Source organism: Zonotrichia albicollis, chromosome 1, assembly GCF_047830755.1.
Source record: "Zonotrichia albicollis isolate bZonAlb1 chromosome 1, bZonAlb1.hap1, whole genome shotgun sequence".
Classification (NCBI taxonomy): Eukaryota; Metazoa; Chordata; class Aves; order Passeriformes; family Passerellidae; genus Zonotrichia; species Zonotrichia albicollis.
In genome coordinates this window covers 32,003,316-32,031,063 of record NC_133819.1, presented here as the reverse complement: position 1 = coordinate 32,031,063, position 27,748 = coordinate 32,003,316, and the positions used below count along the sequence as shown (strand labels likewise).

At 40.5% G+C, this 27,748-nt stretch overlaps 1 protein-coding gene across 2 annotated transcripts in view; it reads left to right on the top strand.

Moving 5' to 3' along the window:
* Positions 1–27,748, top strand: part of RAPGEF5 (Rap guanine nucleotide exchange factor 5) — a 159,782-nt gene that overhangs the window by 48,785 nt on the left and 83,249 nt on the right. For both annotated transcript variants that reach the window (XM_074537290.1, XM_074537297.1), the window contains exons 8-9: positions 16,144–16,220; positions 21,426–21,551. In XM_074537290.1, coding sequence (XP_074393391.1) covers positions 16,144–16,220; positions 21,426–21,551 — 203 coding nt within the window. The remainder of the gene's footprint in view (positions 1–16,143; positions 16,221–21,425; positions 21,552–27,748) is intronic.

Below are 27,748 nucleotides of genomic sequence, written 5' to 3'. Positions count from 1 at the left end.
TTTTAATATGGGGAAGAAAAGATACTGATGGAGAATCTGTGTATACAGCACAATGCAATTACAGCTAAGCTTCTCTCCATCTAGCTCATTATGTCTAACAACCTAGCAAATAAAATCAGTGTTACGGTTCAGCTTGGGTCTCATTCTGGGCAAAATCACTATTTTCTCTAGGCTTGCTCTTTATAAAAAAAGCTGATGTCTTTATTTGACTTAAATTTAGGACAAATATGTTGGTCTTTTTCCTTTTTTTTTATCATCCAGTATTTCATGCCATCATCTTTTCTGCCTTTTACCAGCCCAGCCAGGTGTTTTTCTTACTGCTAAAGCAAAAGGACAGCTTCATGCATGAAGGTGTTCTTTCCTGCCTTTTCATCTCTACGGCTGGAGAGGCAATTATCCAATTGATCATTGATTATTGCCTCTGATCAGGGCAGGAGAAAGGAAGAGGCAATTGGATAACTGGAAGTCTCTGCCAGTAAAAGCACTCCCAAGAAATGCTGGTGCCACAGTGCAAAGGCACTGAAATATGTCACCATCTCAGCTCCATCAGGGTGTGGTAGCACAGGCACTTCAGCAGGTAGAGTCTGCACTGCTGAGGCAAGGAAGGAGGCAAGGAAAGCCAAGCTGTGTTTTCCAGGCACTGCACAGCAACCAACTGAACCTACTTGGCCAGACCTGACTCTTTACAGGTTAACTCTCTGGTGTCATTGTGCAGTGTCTTTTGCACCAAGCTAAATGAAATTCTAAAGTAAAACAGAGGTGGAGTGACCTTAAATTATTAGTGTGTTCCCAAAGCCATTGAGGTCTTTGAGCACATTTTCATAGAGCATCTCTTGTGATTTTCAGTGATTTTTCTAGAAATCAAAGTCACAAATCTTGTACTTGAGCTATTTTCTGGCTTGTTCATTGTACTGCATCTCTATCAGTCTGTCTGTGACTTACAAGTACAGCACAAAATTTACTACACACACGCACAACACACATCATGTTATCGTAAAATGGAGGCACCAAGATGATGTGGCTGGTCTACCTGCCAATATTTTCTTGTGAAAATGTGAGTATTATAAAAAAAAATATTCTAGACATAGTTTGATGCTGTTTTTTTCCAGAAATAGAAGTATCCATAGTTATACCCACACTCATCTATAAATGTAAATCTGTGGAAAGCGAGCACAAATGTGAGTGTGAATTCCGACCTGAATTTCTTCTATGGGCAAGCTTTACTTCTGAAAGTGCTATAGTAGTTTATGATGTCAACACCCCTCAGCTGCTTGCCCTTACCTGGTGTCACCCCAGTCCCACCTGACTTGTAATGGCTGAACATGGAAATGCTTCTGCTTAGGCTCAGAGCAGAGGAAAACAGGCTATTTTAAAGAAGTGCTCAAGGTAATCTCTTATTTTGCTGCTAAATGGGCTAAGTATGGTGCCATGTATGTTTACTCCCTGTTCATGGAGGTATAATAAATCTCTCTGCTTTTTAAGCAGTTTTGTCAGCAAATATTTCTATGGCTATGAGCTATAAATAGAAGTCTTTCCCCCAAAAGAATTATTTTTAGCGGGAAGTAGTCTCTTATTTCCTTTTGGTGGATGGTTGTTAGAGTAGAATGTGGGGTGGGCATTACATTAGGAATGAGATGCAAGAGATGAAAATCCAAAAGGAGAATATCTCTTGGAGTCTCCTTTTTACTGTAATTGCAATCCTTAATGAACAGGTAGAAATATTTCACTTAAAAATTACAGCCTTAAAAAAATAAAGCTCCTTATAGAACTTTGCAGGGCTGTCCAGCCTTTCCTAATACATTAATGTAAACACTTAAAATATCTGTTCAGATCTGAACAAAAGATAACTCTTTAGTCAGTTTAACTAGTGTATGCTTGTTGTTGAAATTTGCATTTCTTTATGCCCCATCTTGGATGCCTGTAAAAAATGGGAGTATGATCAGGCATAACTGTAAGGTCTAATTTAAGTTAATGCCTTTGGTAAAGTAGGTGCAGAGTAAATTAGGGTGGTTGGTTATGCTCCTTTATTTTATTGCTGGTGGTTAAATTCACAGTGTAGCAGTCACTGTGAGTGATCAAGCTCTGGTCTGCTGTGCCTGGTGAAGGGAAGCACGTTTCAGAGAAAGTACTTCTGGAGCTGTAAGCCACAGTATCTTTCAAAGATATTGTTCCTCTAATCCTCTCCAAGATTCCATATAATTCTAGGAAATAAGCCACCAAAAGTCAGACAAAGAGTTTATTTTGGCTTGAAAAGAGTGGAACATGGCTTTTTGGGCCAGCTGCCCTGGGTAGCTTCCAGGCTGGTGTGAATGGCGTGGGAGCCTGGCTCATCCACCCTGGGATTCGTGAGTGGGGAGGGCAGGCAATGGGCATGGTCCAAACCTGCTGCCTGGAACCTGGCTGCAGAGGGTAATTGGTTTATTAATTAAAAGCTTTCCTAGAGATCAGTAGCCCCCCTCCCCCCTTAAAAAAAAAGGCATTTTTGCCTAATGCAAGGACTATATAATATGTTCCTGAATTGTTTAATTTCTGAATGTACCTCTGCTCTTAGAGAGACCCTTCACAGTGATTTAACTGTACTAGAAAAACTGGCTGATTTAAGTTTTTGCATTATTTGTCTAGAACTGCTGTAGTAATCACTATGTTAAGTTGCATGGAAAGCACTACACAAGCATATAACACACAGCTCCTTGTGCAAGAGGCGAAGAGGTTCCAAGCAGGAAGGTTTGGAGGGCAGGGGGCAAGTATTGCCTTGGGTTACCCGAATGAAGCTGTTTGGTTTTGTTTAAATGAAGCTAGGGTTTGCTACCTATCATATGTATGTGGCAGGTGGTAATTGCAACTATTACAGTTCTGGTTGTGGCAGAGATTTCCACACTGTATCTGCTGACAAATACCGAGGTAGAGACCTGAGCCTGCTGTGGGAGAGGGCACAGTATCAAATTCTTGCTAGTACAGGATCTGACTTGATGGGGAATGTCTGCTACCAGAAAATAAAACACCAGCAGGGTGTGGGGTAGAATGCCTTTCCCCAAGAGCTGTTCTTCTGTTTTTGCTGTGGTGTAGAAGAATAGGAAAAATTCATAAAACTGGCAGATGCTGAAAGAAAAATGAGGAACCTGAAAAATTAAAGACTTCTGTGCTGTGGGAAAAAAGCTCTGTTTTCATATTCCAGATGTGTACTGCAAGTATACCACTCTGATAACAAGGCATATGCTGACAGAGACATGTTTGAGAGCCTTCATGCAGAGGAAGCTCAGCACTTTTAGTTTCTTTGCAAATAAAACTAAAAAAATAGTAAAAAAAGGGTAAAACAAGTGTCTGTAATTCTGAAGTGTTGATGGACCTCGGTAACACTGTTGACTTGAAATCACATTTGTATTTCATTAGAATAAAGCTCTCATGATAAAGGTGACCTAGGAGGGGGAAATGAGCTTGTGTACTTCTCTGTGGCTTATAAAAATGCAATGAAATAATTCTTTCCTAACCTTAGAAATAAATAGATTAAATGCTGTCTTCTGTGGTTTGGTGAAAGGTCTTGGGGAAGCAAATAACTGGAGCAGAAAGGAACTTTTCCTTTAATTGCAGGCAGTCAGCATTAAATTGTTTTGTTTATTTATACCTTGCTGACTTCTGATAGCTTCTGCAAATGTGCTGAAACCTAACACAAATGCAGCCTCCCCTCTGAAGGTTTACAAGGGTTGGCATTTATCTCAATTGCTTGTCATGGCTCATGACATGTTTCTTATGTGTTAGAGATGGTAGCTAAAACAAGGATAAAAAGCAGCAAATAGCCTAAGGCGGGAGGCTTTAGCTGGTGGCAAAGCTACACGGGTACACGTGAACTGATCAAAACCTGTCACGTAGATGCTTTGTACTGCTGTTAATCCCATCCACAAACAAGATGCCTTGCATTTCTGTGCACAAACCCGTGGCATCGCCCAGCAAATCCCTTCATAGAGAAAAAATTTCTAAAACTTTATTTGTGCAAAGGATCAGTTGATAAGAGCATGGTTCTTGTCTTTGTGTTTATGAATACAGGGGCTAATTAAGATAATAGCTGACAAGGTATGGGTGAGGTAGGAAGGTGGTGACTCAGCTTCTCCCCAGGCACTGCAGGAGCAGCGGCAGGTCTGTGGGTGCTTCTCCCTCCCACTGTGAAAGGCAGGGCAGCCACAAATGCCCTAGAACTTGTGTGTGGTTTTTCTCCCCCTTATGAATGATATTCAGGTTTCCACTATATAATTAGATACATTTTAGTCATGCCATTCTTGAATTGGCTAGCTCTATTGATTTTTTAATATGTCATTTACATTTTATTTATAATAATGTATAACAATTTATAATAATATGACTTTTGCAATGTATTAACTCCATATTTCAGATCTTCTGGATTGCCTTCATCCTATTCTTACATATATGTATGCATAGCCAGCCTTCCCCTTTTCTTTTGTATTGCTTCTGTCAGAACCTAACTGCCTATGTGATTTGCTTCGTATTTTTATTTTAGTGCAGGCGATTCAATATGAAGCAGTCACTGGGGCTTGAGCTCTGCCGACATGAATGAAAAGCAAGCTGTGAAGAGCTATTCCTTTTCCCAGGCACTGCAGCACCTCCACAGCACTGCTGTCAGGGCTGATTGCGTGACTGGACTCCAACACACTGCAGGCAATGTCAGCCCGGTTAAACACATGAGAACAGTCAGGCTGGGTCAGGTTAAAAGTCCATCCAGTCTCGCTCCTACCGTGAGTGATGAGTAGGGGATGCTTAGAGTAGAGAAACAGAGTGAGTACAGTTCTTCTGTGTACATACTCAGCATCTACCAGCCTGTGATAGAGGGATTTTGCTGTACCCACAGTGCTGTGGTAGGTAACCCTTGCTGGACCTTTTCTCCATTAATTTATCAAACTGCTTTTTAAGCCTGCTTATACCCCGACCTTCATCATCTCTTATGGTAGCAAGTCTCACAATTCACATGTAGTGTTTTAAAACATATTTTTTCTTGGGTTTTTTTTTAAACACATTCCTAGGACCCTCACTCTGTTGTGATATAGCTCTTTCTTGATAGAGAGTGGTGAATAATCCATTCCCTATTTGTCTTTATACTATTCAGGATTTTGTGCACATCTGTCATACCCCTGTGAGTTGTCTCCTTTCCTGGCTGTTTCACCAGTCATTCCTCATACCAAAAGTCTTCCATTAAATCTGATTATCTTTGCTACATCTATTATATACTTTTGAGATGGGGCCAGCATAACAGCATACAGTATAGCAGCAACATGTGCTGGAGTTGACACAAAGTGAGGGTGGCAGCTTCTTATCAGGGTGGAGAGGTGGAGGTGTGTGGGAAGGAGCCCAGTAAGACACTCTTGGCACCATTAAGCTGTTTTATCAGCTTAGTTAATTCAGAAAACTGCATCTTTATCTTTCAGCCCATTTCCTCAAGTAGTACAGATCCTTCTGAGACTCCTCAGTAAATTTATTCTACTGTAATTAGCAGAAGTTTTGTCATATGGTGCTATCTGAATGTCCCATGCTATGTTATTCATTTTATTCACTTGTATAAGTGTTTTTATATAGAAAATGAAAATCATTACGAATTTTACTTAGGTTTGTATACACACTTGAAAAATTATGTAACAAATACATGATCAAAGGTCATCCAAGAATCGACCAGTTCAGCATTTTGTGTAAGTTTCAAACATATTAAGGACTATTGAATTTACAACCAGGTATTCAATATCTTTGGAGTAAACATGCATTGTTTGTTACCACTTATGCTACTGAAAAAGGGTATAATGAAGTATGAAAATACTTGGTCCTATTTACAGAATAAAGTGACAGTCATGTGTCAGAGAGGTGTGCATTTTCCCTTGTGAAAAAAATGAGAAAATTTGAAGGGTGGGAAAAGGGTGAATCAGTAGGATTTTACTGCTTTTCTGTTCTTTCCATATCTCTTTTCAGTAGGCTTGCTTACTTAAGTAGTACCTCATTCCATTACAGTCTCCAGTTCCTCCAAGCACCCAATTGTTTAAAGCAAGGGCTGAAATTAGTAAACTGTGTAGAATGAGGGTTCTTCTGCAAATTCTTCTGCAAATGATACTTTACAGGATTCACTCTGGAGAAAAGGCCACTTTTAAAGTGAAGGTGCAGGACTGTTGTGCTTCTGTTAGGCCATGGTGACTGTATCTTTACTTTTCCCCTGCCCACTGAAATGTGGTTCAAAATAAAAGCTTCCCCTGAAAACATGGCTAGCAATATTTTAAAAGTTACACTCTACTTTAGGGTCTTTAAGGTCTGTGATTTCAGGTCTTGAAGTAAGGGAGATGATCTTGGTTTGTTCAGCCTAGAAAAGAGGAGGCTGAGGGAGAGTTCATGGTGGTCCATCATGAGGGGGAGCAGAGGTGCAGCACCGATCTCTTCACTCTCGTGCCTGGTGACAGGACTCAAGGAAACGGCCCCTCAAATGAAGGCTTAGTTTGGATATCAGGAAAAGATTCTTCACTCAGAGGATGCTTGGGCACCAGAACAGGCTCCCCAGGAAGATGGTCACAGCACCAGCTGTTTCTGAGTTCAAGAAGCTTTGGGGCAACACTCTCAGGCACATGGTGTGATTCTTGGGGTGTCCTGCTCAGGGATGATCCTGATGGGTCCTTCCAACTCAGCATAATTTATGTGTGATTCTATGATTTTAATCGTGTTAGCTTCTTTAAGCAATGATTTTAAAACATTTTGTGCCCTATTTAAGGGAATCCCTACCCCTAGGGGCTAGCGGGGGTTACAATGATGTATTGTATCACAGGGGATCCTTCCATTATTGCTAAGATAAAGCACAGAAATGAAAAGGGCAGGATCAGACCCCTTCTGGACCTGGGGAATGATGCTCATTTGTGCCCACCCTGGGTGATGCTGGGGGTGTGAAATGCTCTGGACAACATCAGTGAAAGGACTACAGAGTAACACTTACCAGCTGCTGTGTATTCAACAGCTGATATAAAGCAGAATGGACTCAGAGCTGGAAAAAGAAGGAAAAGAGCTCTCTGCTGGGAATTGTGGTGAGAGGGATTTTGGCAGTTTGTGGTTTTGTTTTTGCAATCGTTGTAGAACCTTGGGCATAGTTCTTTCTGAGTGATCTAAGGTACTCACATAGAAGAAATCAGCAATGCAGAGTAGCTGTGTAGGGGAAAGATATTTTGCACATATGCAAAAAGAAGCAGCACAGTAAGGTCACAAAGACAGCAGTTGAGCAAAAAACAACCCCCAGGTGAATGTTTTGTTTACTGGGGCTTTGGGAGAGGCATTTACAATGAATTCACAGAATTTATTTATTCAGAGTCCTCTTTGTTTCCTGCTCCTTTCCTGCCCGTGCCTGGGGGATGTTTCCATGGAATAGAGCCCTGTTTCTCTTTGCACCATCCTGCTCAGCAACAGCCCATACCTCCTTGTTTGATCTGTCCCCAGCAACCATTCTCTGATCATTTGATGGGGTCTTTCTTCTCCATCCTTCTATCATCTTGTTTCAGACAAAACTGTTATAGGTACATTCACTACCACGTGATTTTAAAGAAAAATTAAATATCATGCACATGAGAACAAATATCTACAATTAAAAGATAAAATTTAAAACTTTCTGCATTCAAGCATCAAATGGTTCCTCTTGAGCTGCAATTGGTACAAAACTCCTTGATTTTATCTGCTCCTGTAGTAATCCTACAGCATTTTCATATAATTTTCACTTTTTTTTTCTCCTTGATAAAAAATATGACCTCATATGTTCACAAGGTGAATATGAAATATGGCTTTATCTTTGCATGCATCACAAAGGGCCAGGCATTGAAAACCAAATCTCCTCTGGCCACATGAATCAACAGTAGTTGTTTATCTATTAAAAAAATGCCTGTCTCGTTTAGCCAGAGGTATTTTACAGATTTTGTTGCTCAAATGCACCAGTACCTTGCATGAAATTTGGACCTTCAAAGCCAGATATAAGAACCTGGGGCTTTGGTTCTTATATATAAAATAAACACAAATTCCTAACAAAACCACTTGTACAATAATGTGAAATGACCGTTATCTGACTGAGCTGGGAAATATTGGTGGTTTTCTTGGTACACTCATTTTTTAATTTATAATGGCTATATAATGTAGGCAGACCTGAGCCTCATTTAAAGTAAAGTTTGCCCTTCCTGGGGTCGTTTAGAAGCAGTGGAAAGGAATGGCGCCTTAATGGTGATCAGCAAGACCAAATCCACATCTGCCAGCCTTTTTTCTTACCACAGTGGCTTTGCTCTGTTTAGATTGGAGATACCTACCCTTGCTGTTATCTGTTCCTTTTGATAAACTCTGAAATGAGAGGAAATGCTCTTGCATCATTTTCTGGAGTCCTGTTTCCTATTTGAGATTTGAGAAATGGCTTGTAGCACTAGGACCTTTGGGAACTTCTTTTTCTGCATGGAAACTAATCAGAATAATGAGTACCCTCTGTGCAAATTCAATATTAGTTCTACACCTAAGGTCAAGCAGAAGTTAATGACTATTTTTTAAGTACAGAAGTCAGTTATGAGACCAACATTACATTTCACACTTTTGTAATTGTAAAATAAAATGCTGGAGTAATTTATGTTAAATTGATTTAAACTACAAAGCATAAATATCATAGCATCCCAGAGCAGGGTTTGAGAGAAAATGGCATCGTTGTCACTTGTGCAATAGTTCATTCACTGATTTACAAGTACCTTTATTCCATTTTGTGCTTGCTGAGCTTTTTGCATACAGAGGTGCTGAACAATGCTGTAAGCGGGAGCCTATCTCTAATAATTTTTGCATTTTCTTTGTTTCTTTAATTAGCTGATTTACTCAGCTGATTGCACAGCTGTCTGGGCAACACCCCCCCAGGGGTCTGCCAACTGTTTCAGAGATATGTAATGTACTCAGTGAAGGGAAATCTGTATGGTAATTTGCATGTATATATGCAGAAGTAGCAGGAAGGAATAAGAAAGCTCAAAGGCAATTTTTGTATGGCTAATAAAAGGAAACATGTTAAGGATGAGCTTAAAAAGCTTTCTCTTTTCAGTAATTTCTGAGAAAAGATTACTCTTTCATGGTAAATAAGGAACCAATTCTCAGTTGGAAGGTTTTGTTCCTGGGATTATTGCTCTCTTACAAGCAGCTTTTGGGGATTTCAGAGATACCAAGTGCTTCTAAGTTTTCCCCTTTGGTTTGGAAACAGAACTTGGAAAATGCAGGAACATGCATGAGGATGTGGTGTGGTCTAAAATGGTCCCCAAATCCGAGGTTTGCAAAGCATTTACTGGCTGCTCATCTGCTTTTCCACTGCTCAGCACTAGTGCTCTGCATAGCCTAGAGGATCTGGCTTTTAGTTTCCCCAGTGGTGTCAGTATGAGCTATTCATTTTTTTCCACTCTGATAAATTAATAAGCATCAGCAAACATTATAACACTGTCAAACAGCTCAGAGCTGCCATAGTAACCAACCTCCCTAGAGCTCGCTGTATACCCTCCACAAAGAACAACAAGGGATATCACAAGTTCCATTGTTCAAAATAACAGTAAAGTTTTCAAAAATAATGAAATTAGCTTAGTTGTGTGATTTAAAAACAAGTAAAATGAGGGGTTGTGTTTTTTCTTAAAAGCTTCAAGCCAGCAACTTCCATTTGTAAAAAACCCCAAAACAAAACAAAACAAACCCCAAAAAAGCCCAAAACAAAATAAAACAAAAAACCCAAAAATTTCAGAAGGGAAACAAACATTTCTCTTAAAAATTTGGAATATAAGAAGAATCTAGAAGTTGTGAGCTTCTCAGAAGCTGACAATAAATCAACTGGTGCAGGCTGCTGGCGGTTCTGGAGCCTTCTCCCCGGGGAATATTGTTGCAGATTCCTGAGGTCTTGTTGGTTTGACAGGAACAAAACAACTCCCACAACAGGCTGCAACCATCCAGCAGGGATGAGGCAGTGAAAGTCTGCTGGCTTGTCAAATAAACGAAGTCCCTGTGTTCAGAAGTCTCTTTAACTCCTCCGAGGTGGGAATATGTCTCCTATCTGTAGACAGCACGTAGGTGCCTTTTACTTACTGGCTAGATGAAAGAGATTCATACATGAATTGTGATCACAGAGTACTGAAAAGGCTGAAATCATACAAAGGGCAGACTAGTTTGATGTTCTAGGATGTTAGCAGGGTAAAGAACAATACTAAATAATAAATTAATGTCTGCATTTGAAATGAAGGAGCATCTCTGAGTTCACAAGCAATATAGCCTTAGGGGTGACCGAGCTTTGTATGGCAAGCAGAGCTACCTCTGGAGGGGCTGTGGGGGCAGTGAAGTCCCCATGCAGCCTGTGCAGTCCCAGGTGAGCCGGGCAGTGTTTGTGCAGCTGGATTTCCCCATGCTCAGCTGCTACAGAGGCTGTGCCAGGGGGTTTGCAGTGGGCTAAGCGAGTTTGGTCTTAGCAGCAGCCTAGGGCAGTGCAGAAGCATGTCTGCTGAACGTGGTTTGTGGGCTCTTGTCCCCCAAAATCAGGGTGGATAAATGGATTAGATTGATAGATTTCACAGCAAGCTCAATAGCTGGATTTCACAGCTAGCTCAAGGGCTGCAGCTGGAGTTGTGTGGCGCAAGGGGTCTGGCAGCAGCATTACATTCAGGAGTGTCCTGTCCCCCTGCCTGCTGCCTGGGTGCTCTATTCTCAGCCAGGTTAGTAGCAATCCTTTGCCAATCCACAAATCCCGAGTGCCTTATGGCAGCACAGAGTGGGAGCAGTCAGTACAGGGGTGTGGGACAGCCAGCAGTGATGGGGAGATAAACTGCAATGGCCGTGTGGGTGCCCCCCAGAGCCAGCCGCTTGCAGATGGGCAGATGTCCTTGCCTGTCGTTCAGCAGCAAAATGATAAACTGTGGTGGCAGTCCTTTCCTAAGCATTTAAATAATTAGCTTTCACAGTTAACACCCTATTAAGCCAAAGGAGGAAGTTCACACCTCTCCTGGTGTTATTGTTCCAGTCTGGCTGGCTGCAGCAGCGGAATGACGCTGGTGCCTTGGTTTGTGTTGAGAAGGTTATCTTTGCAGCCAGAAGGAGTAGAAAGAAGTAATTTCATTTATAGAAAAGGAAGAAAGCACAATAAAGCAAAGCCTCTGGGAAGATTACAACGCTGTGGGTTCCAGGAGTTGCTTTATGTGTGGATTTTTTTTTAACTGTCCTTCCCACTTTCAGTTGGGCAAATTATTCTGCTATATTGAACAAGACAAAGCATTAAAATGAAATAATGTGCTTGTAATATTATGTGACTTTAAAAAATCTTACTCATCAAATGTAATTAACGTAATGAATTACCTTCAAGTTTGTGGCATAAAGCAGAGTGTGTCATGGAGGCACTGCTCTGTGGGTACCCTTGGCAGATTCCTCCATGGGCAGGGGAAGGTCTGTAGTGCTGCAGGTGTCTGTTGTTACCCTCAGTGGGTGCCAGCCTGTGTAGCTAAGGTGAACCCTTTATCCTGTGTGTTGTGCTCCTTGCTGCTGGAAAGACAAATCCCTTCCAATGCCTTGAATCTACACTAAACTTGGTAGCATGGCTGTGAAAGCAGGGGGAGCTGGGGTTGGTCAGTACCAGTGTGAGCAATGGTTATGTTCCCTTTCCTTTCACACCCCGGTTTGATGGCTGATTCTGCTGTAGTAGCAGGTACAAAATTATTTCTTTTGGTTTCTTATTTCTTGATTATTTTTCCCTGCTGATTTAATGATCTGAAATGGAATTACTAAAGGACAAACCTCTCCCCCACAAGAGTTCTCTGTCCTAACATAAGTTTACAGAAGAATCTACTAGCAAAATCTCAGCTCTGCTCTGTGGGGCCACAAGGAACTCAGATCAGATGATGGCCTTTATGATCCTTAGGTGACCATAAAACATCAAAATCCTGAATTCCCCAGACTAATTTGCAAATGGACATATTTGAACAGCATATTAACAATCTAATGCTCATTTGACTTTTTTTTTTTTTTTTTTTCACTCATGGTGACCTTTCCTCCAAAGGAGAAATGCTGCAGGTAGAAAAGGGAATTGACCACTCAACATTTGTTTGTATTTTTTTCTCAGATCTCAAGCCTGAACCCAAATATAACATTAAATGCATACATATAGAGCAGGGTAAACTACCTTTGCCTTTCCCTTTTACTGCTGCTTTGTAAAACATGCTGGGATATTTGTATCAGGGAGCAAAGCTGGATTTATAGTGGTGGAGAAAGAAATGTTTGGCTCAGCTCCAAAGTTCACAACTTTTTTTGTATGTACAATTCTAGAATCAGCATTTGCCTAGGAAATACTTTCCCATCCCACCCTAAGCTTTCGCTTGCTTTTCCTATGGTTGAATTTGCAATGTCAAATTTTTTTTTATCAAAAAGTAAATGGCTAGCTAACAGTAAGTAGGAAATTATCCTTGAATTCTTATGTAGCTTGCACAGTAACCCATGAAAGCAGTGCCTGGGCCAATTAAGGAATGTCTGTGAGTTGTTATAGGGTTAGGAGGCACACTGTGTCCAAAAATACTGCAATCAATTTCTTACATGTATGTAATGGCCCCCAGTACCATAAATTTCTAAAGATACCAGAATATTTTAAGAAATATCTGGGTTTTTTCTGTTTTGTAGACAAAACACATAGTAACATTTTCCTACAGAAACCAAGAAAAGATAATTAGGGGTTGTTCCTTGTCTGTGTGGCCACTTCAGCCTTCAAGGGACTGTGTTCTTGTGATGGGGAAAAGGTATGAGATGGTGTGATTCCTTGAGTGTTGCTCCCTGGGTGAAGTTAAATGGTTTACTTGTGGCTGGTCCTTATGGATTTGGATAAGAGGCAAGGAGGACAAAAAAATCAAGTTTGTGATGGAAATTTCGTGAAAAAGAGGTCAAATGCTCCTTCTCTCCCAAGAGAGCTGCAAGAACGTCAGTGTGAGGTCTGTTGTTTTTCTTTTTCCTTTAAGAAAATATTTACTGCTTCTTTTCTACATTCCTTACACAGTCTAAACAACATTGAAGCCAAAGAGAGCTGGGTCTGGATGATAAACTTATTAGGCTATTTGGAGTTGAGTTGTGAAATTGCTGATATAAAAACTTTTTCTTCATTTTTATTTTTTTAAGTCATTCACTTAGAGTGCACTTAAACTGAGGCAATTTTCTCATCATGTTTAAAATTGCTCATATTAAAATCATTCAACACTCAAGGATAGCTATATTCATTGGGGGCTGTGGACATGCACCCTCTTTCTCTTCCCCTTTGTGCCAGGTAAGAGATCTTGCTGCCCTCAGTTCTGGGTGTTTGCAGCTTGTCACTGTCTCCCTGGCCAGACACCATCCTCTCACCTGCCCACTCAGCAAGGTCAAGCAGAGGTGCTGCTCCCTGAATGTCTGCCTGTTCATTTTGGTTGAAGATGCTCTGGGGTGTTTGCCCTGGCACTGGGAAGGGGACACTTGTAATTGAGGCTGTGACAAGAAGCCTGCAGTTGGCAGGCACTAACCTTTTTCCCTGGCGCAGCTGTTTGTGGAGCTCCCATCTGCTCAGGACTGTGGAAAAGCTGGCTGGATCAATGTAAATCACTTAAACCTCGACTCATGGCCCTGTTACCAGCAAGGTGCCACTCCTCTAAATGCCATGATTAATAGCCAGAGTCTGGGGGGATATTTTGTCCATGAGTGCCTACAGCAAACTGATTATAGAAGAAATCAGAAAATTGAAAGGAGAATTGAGGGAATGTTCTGCTAATGCAGACTTAACAATTTGAAAAATTGCTCAAACAACTGATTTTTAGCATTTGTTAATGCCTTCTGGCACTGCAGCATTCCTGTCTCAGGCAGGTTGTTCTACAGGGGTCAACAAATCGATGTCCTGAGTGCTCCGTGTCTCCCACAGTGGCAGTGGGTAGAACAGGGTCATACGCATGTGGGACTGTGCAAGAGGATAAGGCAGCTCTTGGAGAGGAAGGCTGGGAGATGGGTTACACAGGAAGGAACTGCACAGACTCCCCAGCCTGGCTGGATAAAGTAGATTGCCTTTAGAAACCCTGCCCTGCACCAGAAAAGCAGCGGTCACACATGGCTACTTAGGACATCCCTCTCATTATGGGTCATATGGACCCTCTCATAACTGGGTCATTATGTTGCTCCTTTTCCAGACTGGGGCAGAGATATGCCACAAAATTCCAAGAGAGTTTTGGTTTTGCCTAGCTTTAAATATGCTGGGATCTAGTGCCCAAATTATACATGCTGTCTGTTGCAGCTACAGTCTGACCCTGTGTTGTCAGTATTCACCTTGCATTTCAGAGGTTTGCTGGTAAAGTGATGCCTGCAAACCCAGTGGTGAAGATTTATGTCAGAAATCTGATAATGGATGTAAAAAGATCCTCTAATGGAATAAACTGTATTGACAGAATGACTTATTTCCCCTTTTATAATTACATTTTTATTACCTTTTTTTTTTGATAGCATAACTGTGGGGGAAGAAACAAAATTATATCCTATATGGCATAGCAATATCAGAAGCAATCCTGTCATAAGAAAAAATAAATCCGTACAATTTATTTTAGAGGTCAAGAACAGTCCAAAGTTACTTTTCTTTTAAGTTGCTAGATGCTGCCTAGACGCTTTTTGTCTGCAGCAGACCCAGAGCACCCATGCAGACACACCAAGCTGGACCTCATGGCTCACATTAGGTGTATGAGCATGGCCATGGTAACCTGGTTATGTCTGGAGATCTAGGCTGAGGATTGCATAGGTGAGGATGCCTGGGGACGGTGATTCTCCTACCTGCCAGCCTTTCTCTTGCTCCCTTTGCTCATCAATCAAATCCTGGGCTGCCTCAGCTTGCAGACAGTTTTAAAGCAGCACAGGACTGGTGATCCTTGTCTGAACACACTGTGCTCTGGGCTGTGGCTGCTCAGATGCAGCCTGATGAACAGCTCAGGAACACAGGGGCAAAGGAGAGAGGAGGTGGGCATGAGGAAGTGCATCAGCTCAGCCCTCCCACCCATCCACCAAAGCCATGAGCCATGAGGTGTTTTTTAGGAAATAGATGTGACAGCTCTGCTGCTTCAAGGACACTTCTGGTGTCACAAATGCTGTGGTTAAACCTGGAAATCACTCAATATGTACTCAAGATCAAAGATACTTGAGTGTGGTTCTTCTAAGGTGATGTGTACAGTATAAGGTAAAGTCACTTTGCATGTGTTTTGTTGGGTCTGACTCTCCCAACCTGTCACATTTCAGAACATCTGAGGGCTCAATGTCCCACCAAAATGCAGCAGGTGGCTGTGCTGACTGAAAGGGTACCTTGGGGTATAGAGAGTAAAACTGCCTATAGATGAAGCTGTTTACAATACAGAAATCTGAGGTGCTCTTTCACAAGGGGTTCCTTGTTTCTTTAGGTGGATAAACTCCTAGCTCTGGTTTTGGCCATTCAGGGGATTACAAGTTTGATACAAAACTTTAAAGTCTAGCAAAACTTGCTGGTTTTAAAGTGATTTAAGTCATGTTAATTGCGTGGGGTTGCTCATTTCTTCCATTGTGCCAGCAGCAAAGAGCTTTTGATAAAACATGTCCTGCTACCATTTATTTCTGGAGATGATTTTCATGGCCAGTGGTGATGTCTGTTAAGATTGACATCACTTTGCTTACAAAGCATTTTCCAAGTCTGAGGTGAGGGATAAATCTGCTTATTTTGTTTAGTCTGACCTGACCTTCTGCAATATAATGGAAGAAGAGGGAGAATGGAAGAAGAGGGAGACCTTATTTTTTTATTGCTTAGGAGTCATGATATCTTGTTACAATATATAGAAAAGTGAAGTTCCTTTAAATGTCATTGTTTTGTCAGGACTAACAGTTGCATGACTATAACTATTTAGTACTGGATTTTACTGCATGGGGAAAAATTAAGTATGCTGTATTTAGCATTTTTCCAAACCCAATAAGGTGTACCTTATAGGATCTGTCCAAAACCACTCCAGGAGTTTACTAGAATGCTAAAGTTTAAATATTCCTTGAATGGTCATCCTATTTGATCTAAACTGGGCCATGCCACTTTGCTGCTTTTTGTCATTTAAACCTGCCTGCTTCCAATATATTGCTCTTTCTTATTTTCAGCAATTCATCAAAATGAAGAAAACAGCAGTCAAGAAATAAGAGGACTAGAAGATCTCAAGGATACCTCTGATGCACAGGTACATATGTAAGATTAATGGAGTCTTGGGAATGTTTCCAGATCTACAAGTTGAAGAACTGCTTTCAATAGCTCTGGGAAATGGATTTTCCTCGATGTTCTGTGCAGGGAGCATGTAGGAGGGAGCAAGTCTGCTAGATCTCATCTTATGTGACTATTTAGAATAAGATTGATGATTATTCTGAGAATTAATCCCATGATGTTGCAATTGGACAGCATTCTTCAGCTATCTTTCTGCTCTTTTTAGATAATACACATAGCATATACCAGATGTGAAAGTAAAATGAGATGTGGTTTAGGAAGCAAGGGCATATGACATTTTGATTGAATTTTAATCACTGTAAGTAGACATGCAATGAAATAGGGATACTTATTAGTCACTCAAGTGCAAGCAGCAGCCTTCTTCTTTTTTTTCCTAACTGCCCTCATTTACAACCAAAGCACACTTCTGGATATTGCTCGGAAGAAACTAAACTGCCTTTTGGAGTATTTTATTGTGGCATTGCTTACCCTTTTTAATTCTGTGAATCTTTTTAGATTAATCTGCAATTCATTCAATCATTCCATTCATGTGCTCAAGCTGTGCAAGTGCAACTGTATTGCTCATTGTACTGGTACTGATTATTGCTTTTTATTTACAATTGATTTTTCCCAGTCTTGACTGGTTTTTTCTCTTCCAAATGTTTTCTGTTTCTCTTCCAAATGTTGTGTTCCCCACCAGTTGCCACCTTTTCTCCTTCCCCTGTACATGGCTTGCAGTTCCTGCCTCTGATTTATCTCCCTAACATCTTCCCAAACTGAAAAGTTGTGTGCAAGAAAGATGGGATTTATGCTGATGTCTGTGAGCAAGCCTAGCTGAAAGGGTACAAGCCATGGAGCCAAGAGTGCATTACAGAGATATAGGAAGCACCCAGAGGGAAACACTGACCTCACTGCGCAAAAATTTGGATTTCTGTTTCTTCATTGGATTTTTTGGGGGGGAGGGGAAGAATTTGATGTATTCTCAGTTCTTCTTATTTGCTGTAGTTATAGATTTTGAAAATGTTTGTTCCCATTTATGACATAGACAATGCATATGCAAAGCTCCTGTGTAGCCAGCTAATAAGATTACCCTGAAATAATTATAAAAGCCCATAAAAATGTATTATTGGGGTATTGATTCACCCAGATTTTAATGGACTGGAAACCAGCTTCTAAAATTTGAAAGAATATGAAACACATTTAAAATTGTACAATTATTAAATGAGCAGTTAACAAAAGCGTTCATGGGCTCTGCTAGGAGGAGAGCCAGGAGTGTTATCAAAGCAGTGTTTGCTCCACTTTGTTAGCACCATAAAAATGACATCTAGTGAAGGCCAAATTTGTTTGAGTTTCTTTTAAAGGAGTGAATGTCGTTTTTCATTTTAACGGAATGCACATATGACTGGAGCAAAGCAAGACTGCCCTTTGTCTTTGGAGGCAGTGGCACATGGTTTTAAGTTTTCAGACTGATTAAAGGTGAAGCCAGTAATAATTATATTTTTTCACCAGCTACAGAAAGAGAGAGAGGTATGGTGAAAGAAAACCAAACCACCACAAACCTTCTGTTAATAGAATTGAAGGATGTGGTGCCTGCTCTAAACACTGCTCTGTGGGAGAGAGGCCTGATTTACTCTTGAGTTAGTTGACAAATCTGGTAGAAGAGTGGAAAAAAACTAGCAAGGGGATTTTCAAAAGCAAACATGCTGTAAATTATGTAAATAAAAGATCCCATCTTGTCTTCCTAGGGATGTGTTAATTCACCTTTGTGTCGTTGCTAGATGTTCATTTATGACCTGTGCAGAAGTATTTTCCAATGGATATGCTGAAACAGAAAGTATCAGAATCTTCCTCTTTCCACCCTCAGTAAAGACTAATTTGCTTTCATTTCCGTGAAACTTCTTAAAATTTCATTTCAAATGTTACGTAAACACAATTATAGTAATTTTCAGCCATGAATGGGAGTAAAACTTTACTATAAGGTACATTCTTTTATCATTCATTAAGGTAAAGCCAGTTAAATGATGCAAATTTTTGATTTTCACCTTCACATATGTTAGTAATTGTATCTGTTTTGGTCTACACAAATTAGAGGTTAAGCACCAACAAGGGTTTTGGAGAATGTGTGCCTGCACAAAATGAAAATCAAAATTGTGCTTTGCAAGTGGGGTGACTTGCCTTTACACTTTTGTCTAACAGCTTCCAAAGTATTGCTTGAAAATTAAATTTGTATTGAGAAGTGAAAATGACCAGTAATTGGAGTCTGTCAACATTTTCCTAACCAGGTTTTAGAGGATGTCATCAATTAATTTTTTAATTGACCTGGATGTTTTCTTGCAGGTATTTAACAGAAGGATTTGTACTGAAAAGTCAGTATAAGTGAGGAAATCAGAACTAAAAGTAAAGGATTAATATTTTTTCCTTTATTATGAAAAAACAGGTTTAGCCTTTTGTGTTTCAAGTGCATTCTTTACTCCCAGAGCTAAACATATGCAATTAATTTAATAATACCTTAACCCTCCCAGAAATTTTTTATCCTCCGGAGACCCAGTTAAATAAGAATTATTTTTCATGTTATCTGCAACTCTTTAAATGAAAGAACTGTGACAGGAGGAGGGGACATTTTAAACTGTATATTTCTACTAGGTGGTTGTTGTAGGTCGTGGACTCCCTTCTCTGAACACATGCCCTGGTTCCAGCCCGGACAGGGTTAGTTTTTGCAATAGCCAGGACCCAGAGGTTATTCTATACCACCTCCTATCATTGGTGGGGGCAGGGGAAGGTATTCTCTTCCAGGCTGGGATATTGTGGAGGAGGGATTGGTTGGGTACTGTCTGTTGTTGAGGGGTTTCCATGTGAATCATTCCTTATTTGTACTCTATATATCATTATTATTGTTGCTGTTACTGTTTGTTTTCTTATCACATTGCTCTTTTCAGTAAATTGTTCTTGTCTCAACCTGTGATCTTTACCTTTTGTGCCTCCAATTCTCTTCAGCTACCCAAAGGAGAAGGGTGAGGGAGCAAAGGTGCCTCATTTAGTCTCAGTGCGAGCACTAAACTGGGGAGTGCCATTCCTGAACCAGAGCAGCACAACAGGAAGGTACAAAAAGTGCCTCCACAGCACTAAGAGCCCAGGTCCAGAGAGAGTCAAAATCTTTATCATCCTGAAGTCCTAGTAGGTGATACCACTTTGGAGTTTTCCTCATCCTACATTACACTGATGTAATACTCTGCTAGAAGCATCCTGCAGCCATGAAATAAGCAGGCTTGATTTAGTTGATGTCCCCAAGCACTCAAAATGTTGGAAGTGCAGACATCAGGCCTCTCAAGTCTTAGCTTCCCTGTGCAAATTACTGGAGAAAAAGGAGAATATTAGGAAACAATTGACCTGACCATTTTTAAATGTCTACTGTAGAGTGAAAAAATAATCTCTTCCTAAATGCCCCTTTTTCTCTATTGATTAAACAAGTCTGGACAACTAGTTCACTATATTCTTCCACATTTGATAAAATCAGTCTTGCTGCTGATCTGCAGGGGATAAGAGTGTGTCAGAACTGGTTTATAAACCAATGTCTTCGATTTAGAAGATAAGGGACACTGAACTCATGGACTATGTAAGGAATTTGAGATTGGGCAATGCAATTCCTTAAATTCTCAGTGGATTTCTGACCTTCAAACCAGGGAGTAGGCTCTTTATGTAGGGAAGCTGGGTTCCTCAGGAGCCTGGGCTCAGGAGGAGCACAGGACATTCAAGGGACAGGCTGTATCTGAAATCCTTTATTCATCAGAGAAGAAGTGTCTGATTCAGGCTTGTGAGGAGATGTCTTCATCCCGACTGAAAGAATGTAGGCATGTACAAATTTCCTTAGATGAGTTGGGTAAGGATGACTCTGGACTTGGTCGTGGAGCCAATTTTTATCCATTGCCCTTCAAGAACTTATTCATAAAGTGGATTTGTTTTCTTCAGCTGAAGAAATCTTAACCCCCACTTTTTGGTTGGAGAAATCATCAAGCTGTAGAATGATTTGGGTGGGCACTCTCACACCTTCATCTGTCATGGACAGGAATTGTTCAAGGCCAAGGGATTGGACCCTGCAGGGTTAGCAAGTCAGGGCATCTCTAGTTTTTGGGCCTGACTTACAAAATGTGTTGTGAATTCTGGAGTAGGTAGTGATTTATTTAAACTCAAGATGAACAGTGGAAAGAAAACTGTGAAGGAAGTTCAGCAGAAAAATGTTTATTTGCAGATTGCCTTTGAAGTCAGAGAGCCATATCATAGATATGCCACATGATGGGCCCTTCCAAGGCATCTGCTGCTCCCATCAGGAAAACATCTGGGCTAATAAAAGCTGTGGGGTATCATAGCCCCAGGTCTCAGTTATGCAGAGGCTATATCCATAACCAAATCATAGACAGTGATTTCAGCCACTGACTTTGCAAGGAGCAGTTTAGGCCATTTCAGCTAACTTTGCAATGAGTTTCTACTGTGCCTGTGTGCAAGCGTGAATCCATCTTTTTATATGTATCTATCTGGCATATTTAGAAAACAACCACTTTGACAAAACACTATCAGGATAGCTTGAATAACAGAATTAGCAAAAAAACCAGTTCTAACACAGCTTTTAAAGCAAATATAATTTCTTTCCCTAAACAAAATCTAGAGATACAGATTTGATATTTACCGAATAAATAACTGTGGCACAACTGTCTTTTAACTCCCAAGTCTTGCATATGTGAAAAATGGTTGGAGTGGGAGCAGAGGGAGTTGTAGACTGTTATTTTTAGGAGTGCCTTGTGTTGCACTTCATTCTTTTTCCAGGGCTGTTCCTGGCTAACTTTCCCATGAGTTTTTAACCTCTTGCTCTGTTCTCTTATGTAACAGGAAACAGGCTGACAGGAACAAATAAAACACAGCATATCTGATAGTTGCACTCAGAGGAGAGGTTGATTTAGTTAGCCCTGCCTTCTTTCCTCCAGAGCAGATGCATTTGGAGATTCAGATGTGCTTCTGTTCCTCTCCAGTTGTTCCCCGGGAAGCAGTGACTTGTTTGTGCTCAGCAAGTGGCACCGAAGCACCGCAAATATGAGAAAACAAATGCATTTCTTTTAAGGTTGAAATTTGTGGTGGTGTCATGTCCTGGGACTGTGGATTTAAGTATCTGTTTGCTCTTTCTCCCACCCTTAAGGCAGGAGTTTTATGCAAGCTTCAGGGAAGAGATGACATCGGACGGATTGAGCTGGTCCAAAAGCTGGCGAGAGAGAACTGCCAGTTTTTGCAGGCGGATAGAAAAGCACTGGAGAAGGCAGAACAAGTAAGACATTTCTTATTTGGGTTTTTTGTTTCTTTCGGGTAGGGGAGGGAGATGTAGGTCACAAAACTGAAATAGCAAAGCTGATGGTCAGAATCCAGGGCACACATTAGTCATGGAGCTGTAGCTGCTCTCCTCTGGCATTTACATTTCTCTAAAGTGCGTTCAGGTCAATAATTGTCAACACACTTAAATTATTATGTTGTCATTAACTGTCAGATGCTGTTATTAATATCTTATATTAGGATATAGCAGATGATTTCAAGATGCTTTTTACCAAATTGTTGGGTTTTACGGTGTATTTAAATAATGTATAAGGCATATGAATGCTTCAACTACTCTAAATTATCTTAAAATTACTGCGGGCATATTTGGATGCAAGTATTGGCTGAAACTTTTCAACACGAATTAAAAAGAATGATCTGGATAGGGAGTTCAGCAATATGTGTTTTTTTTCTTTTAAATTGTGTTTTCAATCAAAAGTTACACTGAAGAAAGCAGCATTCTGTTTAATGCTTCTGAAAGAACTTATTCAGATGTTAATAACTGGACTGAAAATTCACAGAAACTTGACTGCTTTGCTTATAGCACAGTGTCTCCTAATTTTGTTCTCCTAGTAACGACTTCTATTCTGATTGCATATTCATCTAAAGGTGCAGAGGATAATAACTGCAAGAAACAACAAAAAACCCACCTAGTCTTCATATCTCTTGCCATTATGTAGATGCAATTTATTCCATTTTCTGCTCACTGGACAGTAGAAAAAAGACTTGTACTTTAGAAAATAAATACTTTTCAGCTCATCTGCAAGTTCAATCCTACTGAAATAAGGAAAAGAGAAGGATGAAGTGTTTTTTCAGAGCTTCTGTTCTGTTTGACAGCGTAAAGGGTCTGGTCTGGTGTAGTTACATGTGTAATTGTATCAGTAAATGTGCAGAAGGGAGGAGGGCAATTAGCAAAGGCTAATTACCCAAGATTAAATGCTTTCTCAGCTGACCCTCTAGCATTGGATGTCTGGGAGAATTTCTATATATCTTTAAACTGTATCCACAAAGCACAATTAAAAGTTGAGATGCTCAAGCAAAGAAGATTTTAAACAAGGGCAGATTTCTATCGTGTTTCTGGATTTGGAAACAAGATTACAGATATGTGAGCAGAGATGAGAGGGGGATGTTGGGACTGTTACTCAAAAAATTTAGTGGATATTTTTGCTGCTACTCTGGTCATTGCAAAGGGCGCTGTGGAGTCAGCTGCAGCTCTGTAGCTGCAGATTACAGTACAGTTCCAAAAATGGAAAGGAAAGCTGCACTCAGCTTCTCTTCTCCTTTTGAAAAGTATGGTACTTAATAGTTGCTGCTATTTAGGAGATGAGTGACTTCAGTTTAGCAGGAGCTCAAGCAATTTGCTCATACCCGTCCTGAGCAGCATAACACAGCAATTACTCTTAGACAAGGATATGCCTTTAGACCTTTAGGACATGATTTTGGAGGTGACAGCAAGGAGAAAGGAAGGTTGCCTGAAACACTGCAGAAGCCCAGGTCATTACTCATGTGCCCTTTTTTTTTGGGTGGGGAATGTCCTACAGCTAGTGCTGGCAACAATAAATCATGGTGTGCTTCTTCCCCCTGTTCTGCACTCTGCTGGTTGTTGTAGGGTGGGTCCAGGCAGCCCATCCCAGATATAAGAGAGACCTAAAGTCCTTCTTGTGGGTGTGTCTGGTAAGCCCCCAGCTAGACTACTGACTTCATTAGGAACAGTTACCAAGAGGGAGCCCTGAACATGGGCAAGGTGTGTCGCAGCTTCTCAGTTTAGCTGACTCAGGTAACTTTCACTGGAAAAAAAGCACACATTGCCATGGCAGGGCAGTGGGCTGCATGTGTTCAGGAAGCCGTGAGCTTCCATCCCTTCCTCTCCCTCCCTTCCTCCCGTGTGCTCTGAGAGCTGATCCGGTGCACATGCAGGTGGCAGGATTTGACTGGCTGGGCAGGGCTCACTGCTCCAGGCAGATATCCCCCCTCTTCTCCGAGGAGAAAAGCAGCAGGCTGAATTGTAGTGAGTAAAGTGTAGTGAATACTGCTTGGATCCAGGATTTCAGCCCTTCCCATCTCATCCTGCTGCTACGAAAGCGATGGCAGATTCATTGGCATTGGCTTGCTCTCCAGTCCCTTGGGCTCACTGCAAATGTTAGAGGAACAACATGTTCAGGGCGTGGTGTCCTTATGATGTGTAACGTGCCCATTTTTTATATTTAAAAGCATAGCTTATTTTGCACTGCTTTCTTTGTAACACAGGGTGATGGGCACTCAGTACAGGATAAAATGGAGACGCTCTGTGCGTTTTCCACAGGACCCTCATTTCTCAGCAAGTACTCCTGCACTAAAGCTTTCACCAGCTTTCCCTCCTGGGGAGCTCTAACCAGGCTTTCTTGGATGATCTGCCTTCCTCAAAGGAATGGCATGCAGTCTGTAAATGAGAGGCCTGAACACCCTGCCAGGCTGTTCTCCCTGCCCTTGGAGAGCCTGCTATGCAGGCTGGCCTCCTGGCAGCCCAGCTCAAAGCAGAAATGCTGCTGGCTTGCAGGGCTATGTGTTTATCAGCTTGGGCCAGTGTCACTGTTAAAAGCTAGGGGCTTCATAACCTGCCTGGAAGTTAAACGGCTCTTTCCAAAATGGCCAATGGGAAATTTTGCATGAAGTAGAGTTCTCTAGTTCGTTCTCCTCAAGGAATAGGAAAAAAACCCCAAAACCCCAACTTGAACATGGAGCTAAAATTGTGCATATGCATAATTCCTCTCTTCATGTACTGTGTCCCAGGCATGTGATGGGAAATGGAGTTGTGGCCCCTCCAGTGTTATACCCACCGTGTTTCTAAAGCAGGTCTCTTCAGATTAGTACAGCCTCACATGGGTTTCCAGCATTAGCAGCAAATATAAATGTATCATAATTGAGTTCTGATAATTCCTGTGCTTTCCTGTAAAGAAGAAAGGGTTCTCAGCTTAATTGAAGAATTTGGTACTGATTTGGTAGCCCGATAACTCTTTCCTGTACAGGGAATGAGGTGTGGAGTGTGATAGGGAGTGAGACTGCTTGGCTAGGAGGACTGGTAAGCTCTCCTGTCACTCAAATAAATAGTCACCATCTTCATCTGAGTTGGAGTACAAAAATTAATGACTCACTTAAAGAAGATAAATGACACGTGGATGCACAAGAGGTTTTTTGGCAGATAAAGTACCTAAAGGTGTTCTTTGAGGTGTGGTGTTGGGAGTTTGTGGTCCACAAGGAACAGGTGAAGCATGGACTAGTTTGGTTGCTACTTCAGGAGATGAAATATAATTCTTTTTTCTCAGAAAAAGCAGATGGTTGGGAAGAGGGAATGTAAGTGACAGCTGGCTGGCTCACTGGAAGAAAGCTTGGTTTGGAACTAGTGCATGGGAGAAGGGATTCCTTTAGTCTGGCTGAGTTCTGGAGAGTGTAAAATTGGGGTATATATCTCTATATCTGTAAGATGATTTGTACAAAATCAGAAAGTCCATACTGTTTTATTTTTTAGCTTTCTGGTATGCTATCATTTCTCATTTATGGTCTGAATGAAAAAAGAGCTTTGAATAACTCATAATTTAAAAAGTTCTGTTCTCAGTTTCTGTTATATGTGAGCTGTTAAATTGATTTTGGCACGGGAAGCTGACAGTGACCAGGTTAAATTGGTATATTGAAACTGGTGTTCCATGGTAGTACAAAGTGCCAACTTCTTCTCTGGTAAATACAGTGTTTGAAAAGTGCTCTAACCATAACAGTGCTCACAGACTTGTAGAGAAAAAGAAAAACTAACAGTGATTTTTTTCCCCACTCCATCTTCATAATGTGTTAGAATAAGGTGCTTAATGAAGGCACTGAACCGACTGTATGTGTTAGGCTCCCTAAAACTTCAGCTTTGTTAATGAGTAGAAAGTAAATAGAACTAAAAAGGCTTCTAAATAGGCAGATAAGCTTCTTCTCTGTGCTTTTGCATTCCTACAATGTATTGATAAATAAATAAAATGAAATTATTGTCTAAAACACACAGAAATTATTTTAATATCAAATGTGGGATAGCATTAAAAAACTATGCAAGCTTGCAGTTCTAATTTTATCATTACATGCAAATCATACCTATAAGCCTAGGGAAATGTGAAACTGGATATTTGTATTTTTATGTTATTTAAATATTTCATTTTCTTCAAAAAATTGCTTTGACAGAGAATAGATGAAAAATCTGTATTGAAATATTCAGCCATAGAGCAAGCCTGCTTTGTGGAGAGGTTTGCTTATTATTACCATTAATTATATTATAGAAAGCAAGCTTTGTGTGTAAAGCCATTTGAAGTCATTTATCATGGCTTTTTTCCCCTCCAGCATATATTTGACATGCATTCAAGACATATTTGCACTAAACCATAGTTTTTGAAATTCCTTTTAGTCAACTATAACTCGAATAATACCTTTGTAATAGATGTGAAAATGTGTTGTACAGTATTTCCAGTTATTATTTCAATGAAGTGTTGCACTCATTAAGAAAATCATGTCTGTTTATAGTGTCATTGTTTAAGTAAAATTGTAAAAGGCCTTTTCACCTCAGCAAATGGAGAGAATATTCTTTAGATTGTAGTATCAATTTCATAGTCAGATCAACTGAATAAGATGTTCACAAACTGACTGTAATGTTCCAAGGAGGTTCTTACAGTACTTTGCTGTGTCAGGAGGAAGGGGAACATTCCCTAAATCCACCCTGTAATCCCTTTACAGATTAATCTAGATATTAGTTAGAATTACCTGATGTTTAAGAGAATAGAAGTACCACAGCTTGGGGGTATTGATTCTGTGACTTAATTCAAAATGAAAGAGATATATTATTTGAGGCAGGTATGTTTTCAGAAGGACAATAGATACTGAGGAGCAGTTCTGTTAATTTGTTGGGTACTAACTTTTGTAATCAGTGGTCTCATTTGGAAGACAGATGATTTGCTCATTGAAGCAGGCTAGTGGTTGAGCTGAAGCTGTTAAAAGGCTTACAACAGAAGATTAATTATTTAGAGCCTATAGATTACTCATGACAGAGGAATTTCATAAGGAAATTCCAGCCATGACACACCAGGGGTATTTTTAGGGTGCCCAGCTGGACACCTGCAAGGAGACGAGAAAGAATGCCAGGACTTGTCCAGAGCTGCAGTTTTGGTTAGCTTGACAAAGCTGTGGCATTGGGCTGCTGTACTGCTGGACTGACAGTCAGTAATCAGGGATGGAAACATATTCTTTAAAACATTGTCATCAAATGATGTCTGAATACAGCCAGTGACCGAAATCTGTGCATTACTTTCTAAAAACATCATTTTGTTATGTCTGCTCTGTTTGGGACAGATCTATGGGGTAGCTTGTAGGTTTACTGCTTTTGACTCTTGGCAGCTGCTCTGCATCTTTTTGCAGAGCTGTGGATCAAGTGGTCATAACAACTACAGCGCAGCTTTGCAAAAACTTTCATGGCTTGAATAGCTATGAGGTGGTATAGATGTCTAAAGTCATGTAAACAGAATGGACTTGGCATGTCAGCACAGGAGTTTGCTGTTTCCTTTTATATCTCTTGGACTGCCAGCACTAGCAGAGAGAGCTGTACCAGGGTAAGATGATAGTTTGCAATTTTGATTTAGTCTTCAATTACAAGCCAAGAAAAAATGAATCTATCAATGACATTGTCAGTATATACTTCCTTGTTGAGCAAGAATAAGTAATTAAGAGTTAGGTACATGTTTGCTGTGGAGGTAACTTGAAGTTCAAGTCTCTGGTCTGAATCAAGGGAAACAGGGAGTGGAATCTAGTTCTGTCATGTTCTGGAGAGAATGTCCTATTCCAGATGCTCAATTTTTCATCTGCTGGAATGAATGCATAGCTCCAGGTGATCACCTGTTTTTCATAAGCCAACCTCTTTATCTTCTGAGAAGAAAAGGTTTCTACAGGTCCTATACTTTTTTTCTTCTTCTTTTTTTCCTATTTTTTTTTTTTAAGTTTCTTTCTTTCTTTTTTCCATTATGGAATGGGCACCTCTTTGAAAAGGCATCTTTTTGAAATGGAGAAAGTTTGCCAGAGATAAGGATCCTCCTGTTCAGATGTAGGACTGGGATCATCTGCATGCTTGTTTCAGTCTTTTGCAGCACTTTAAAAAAAAAGATA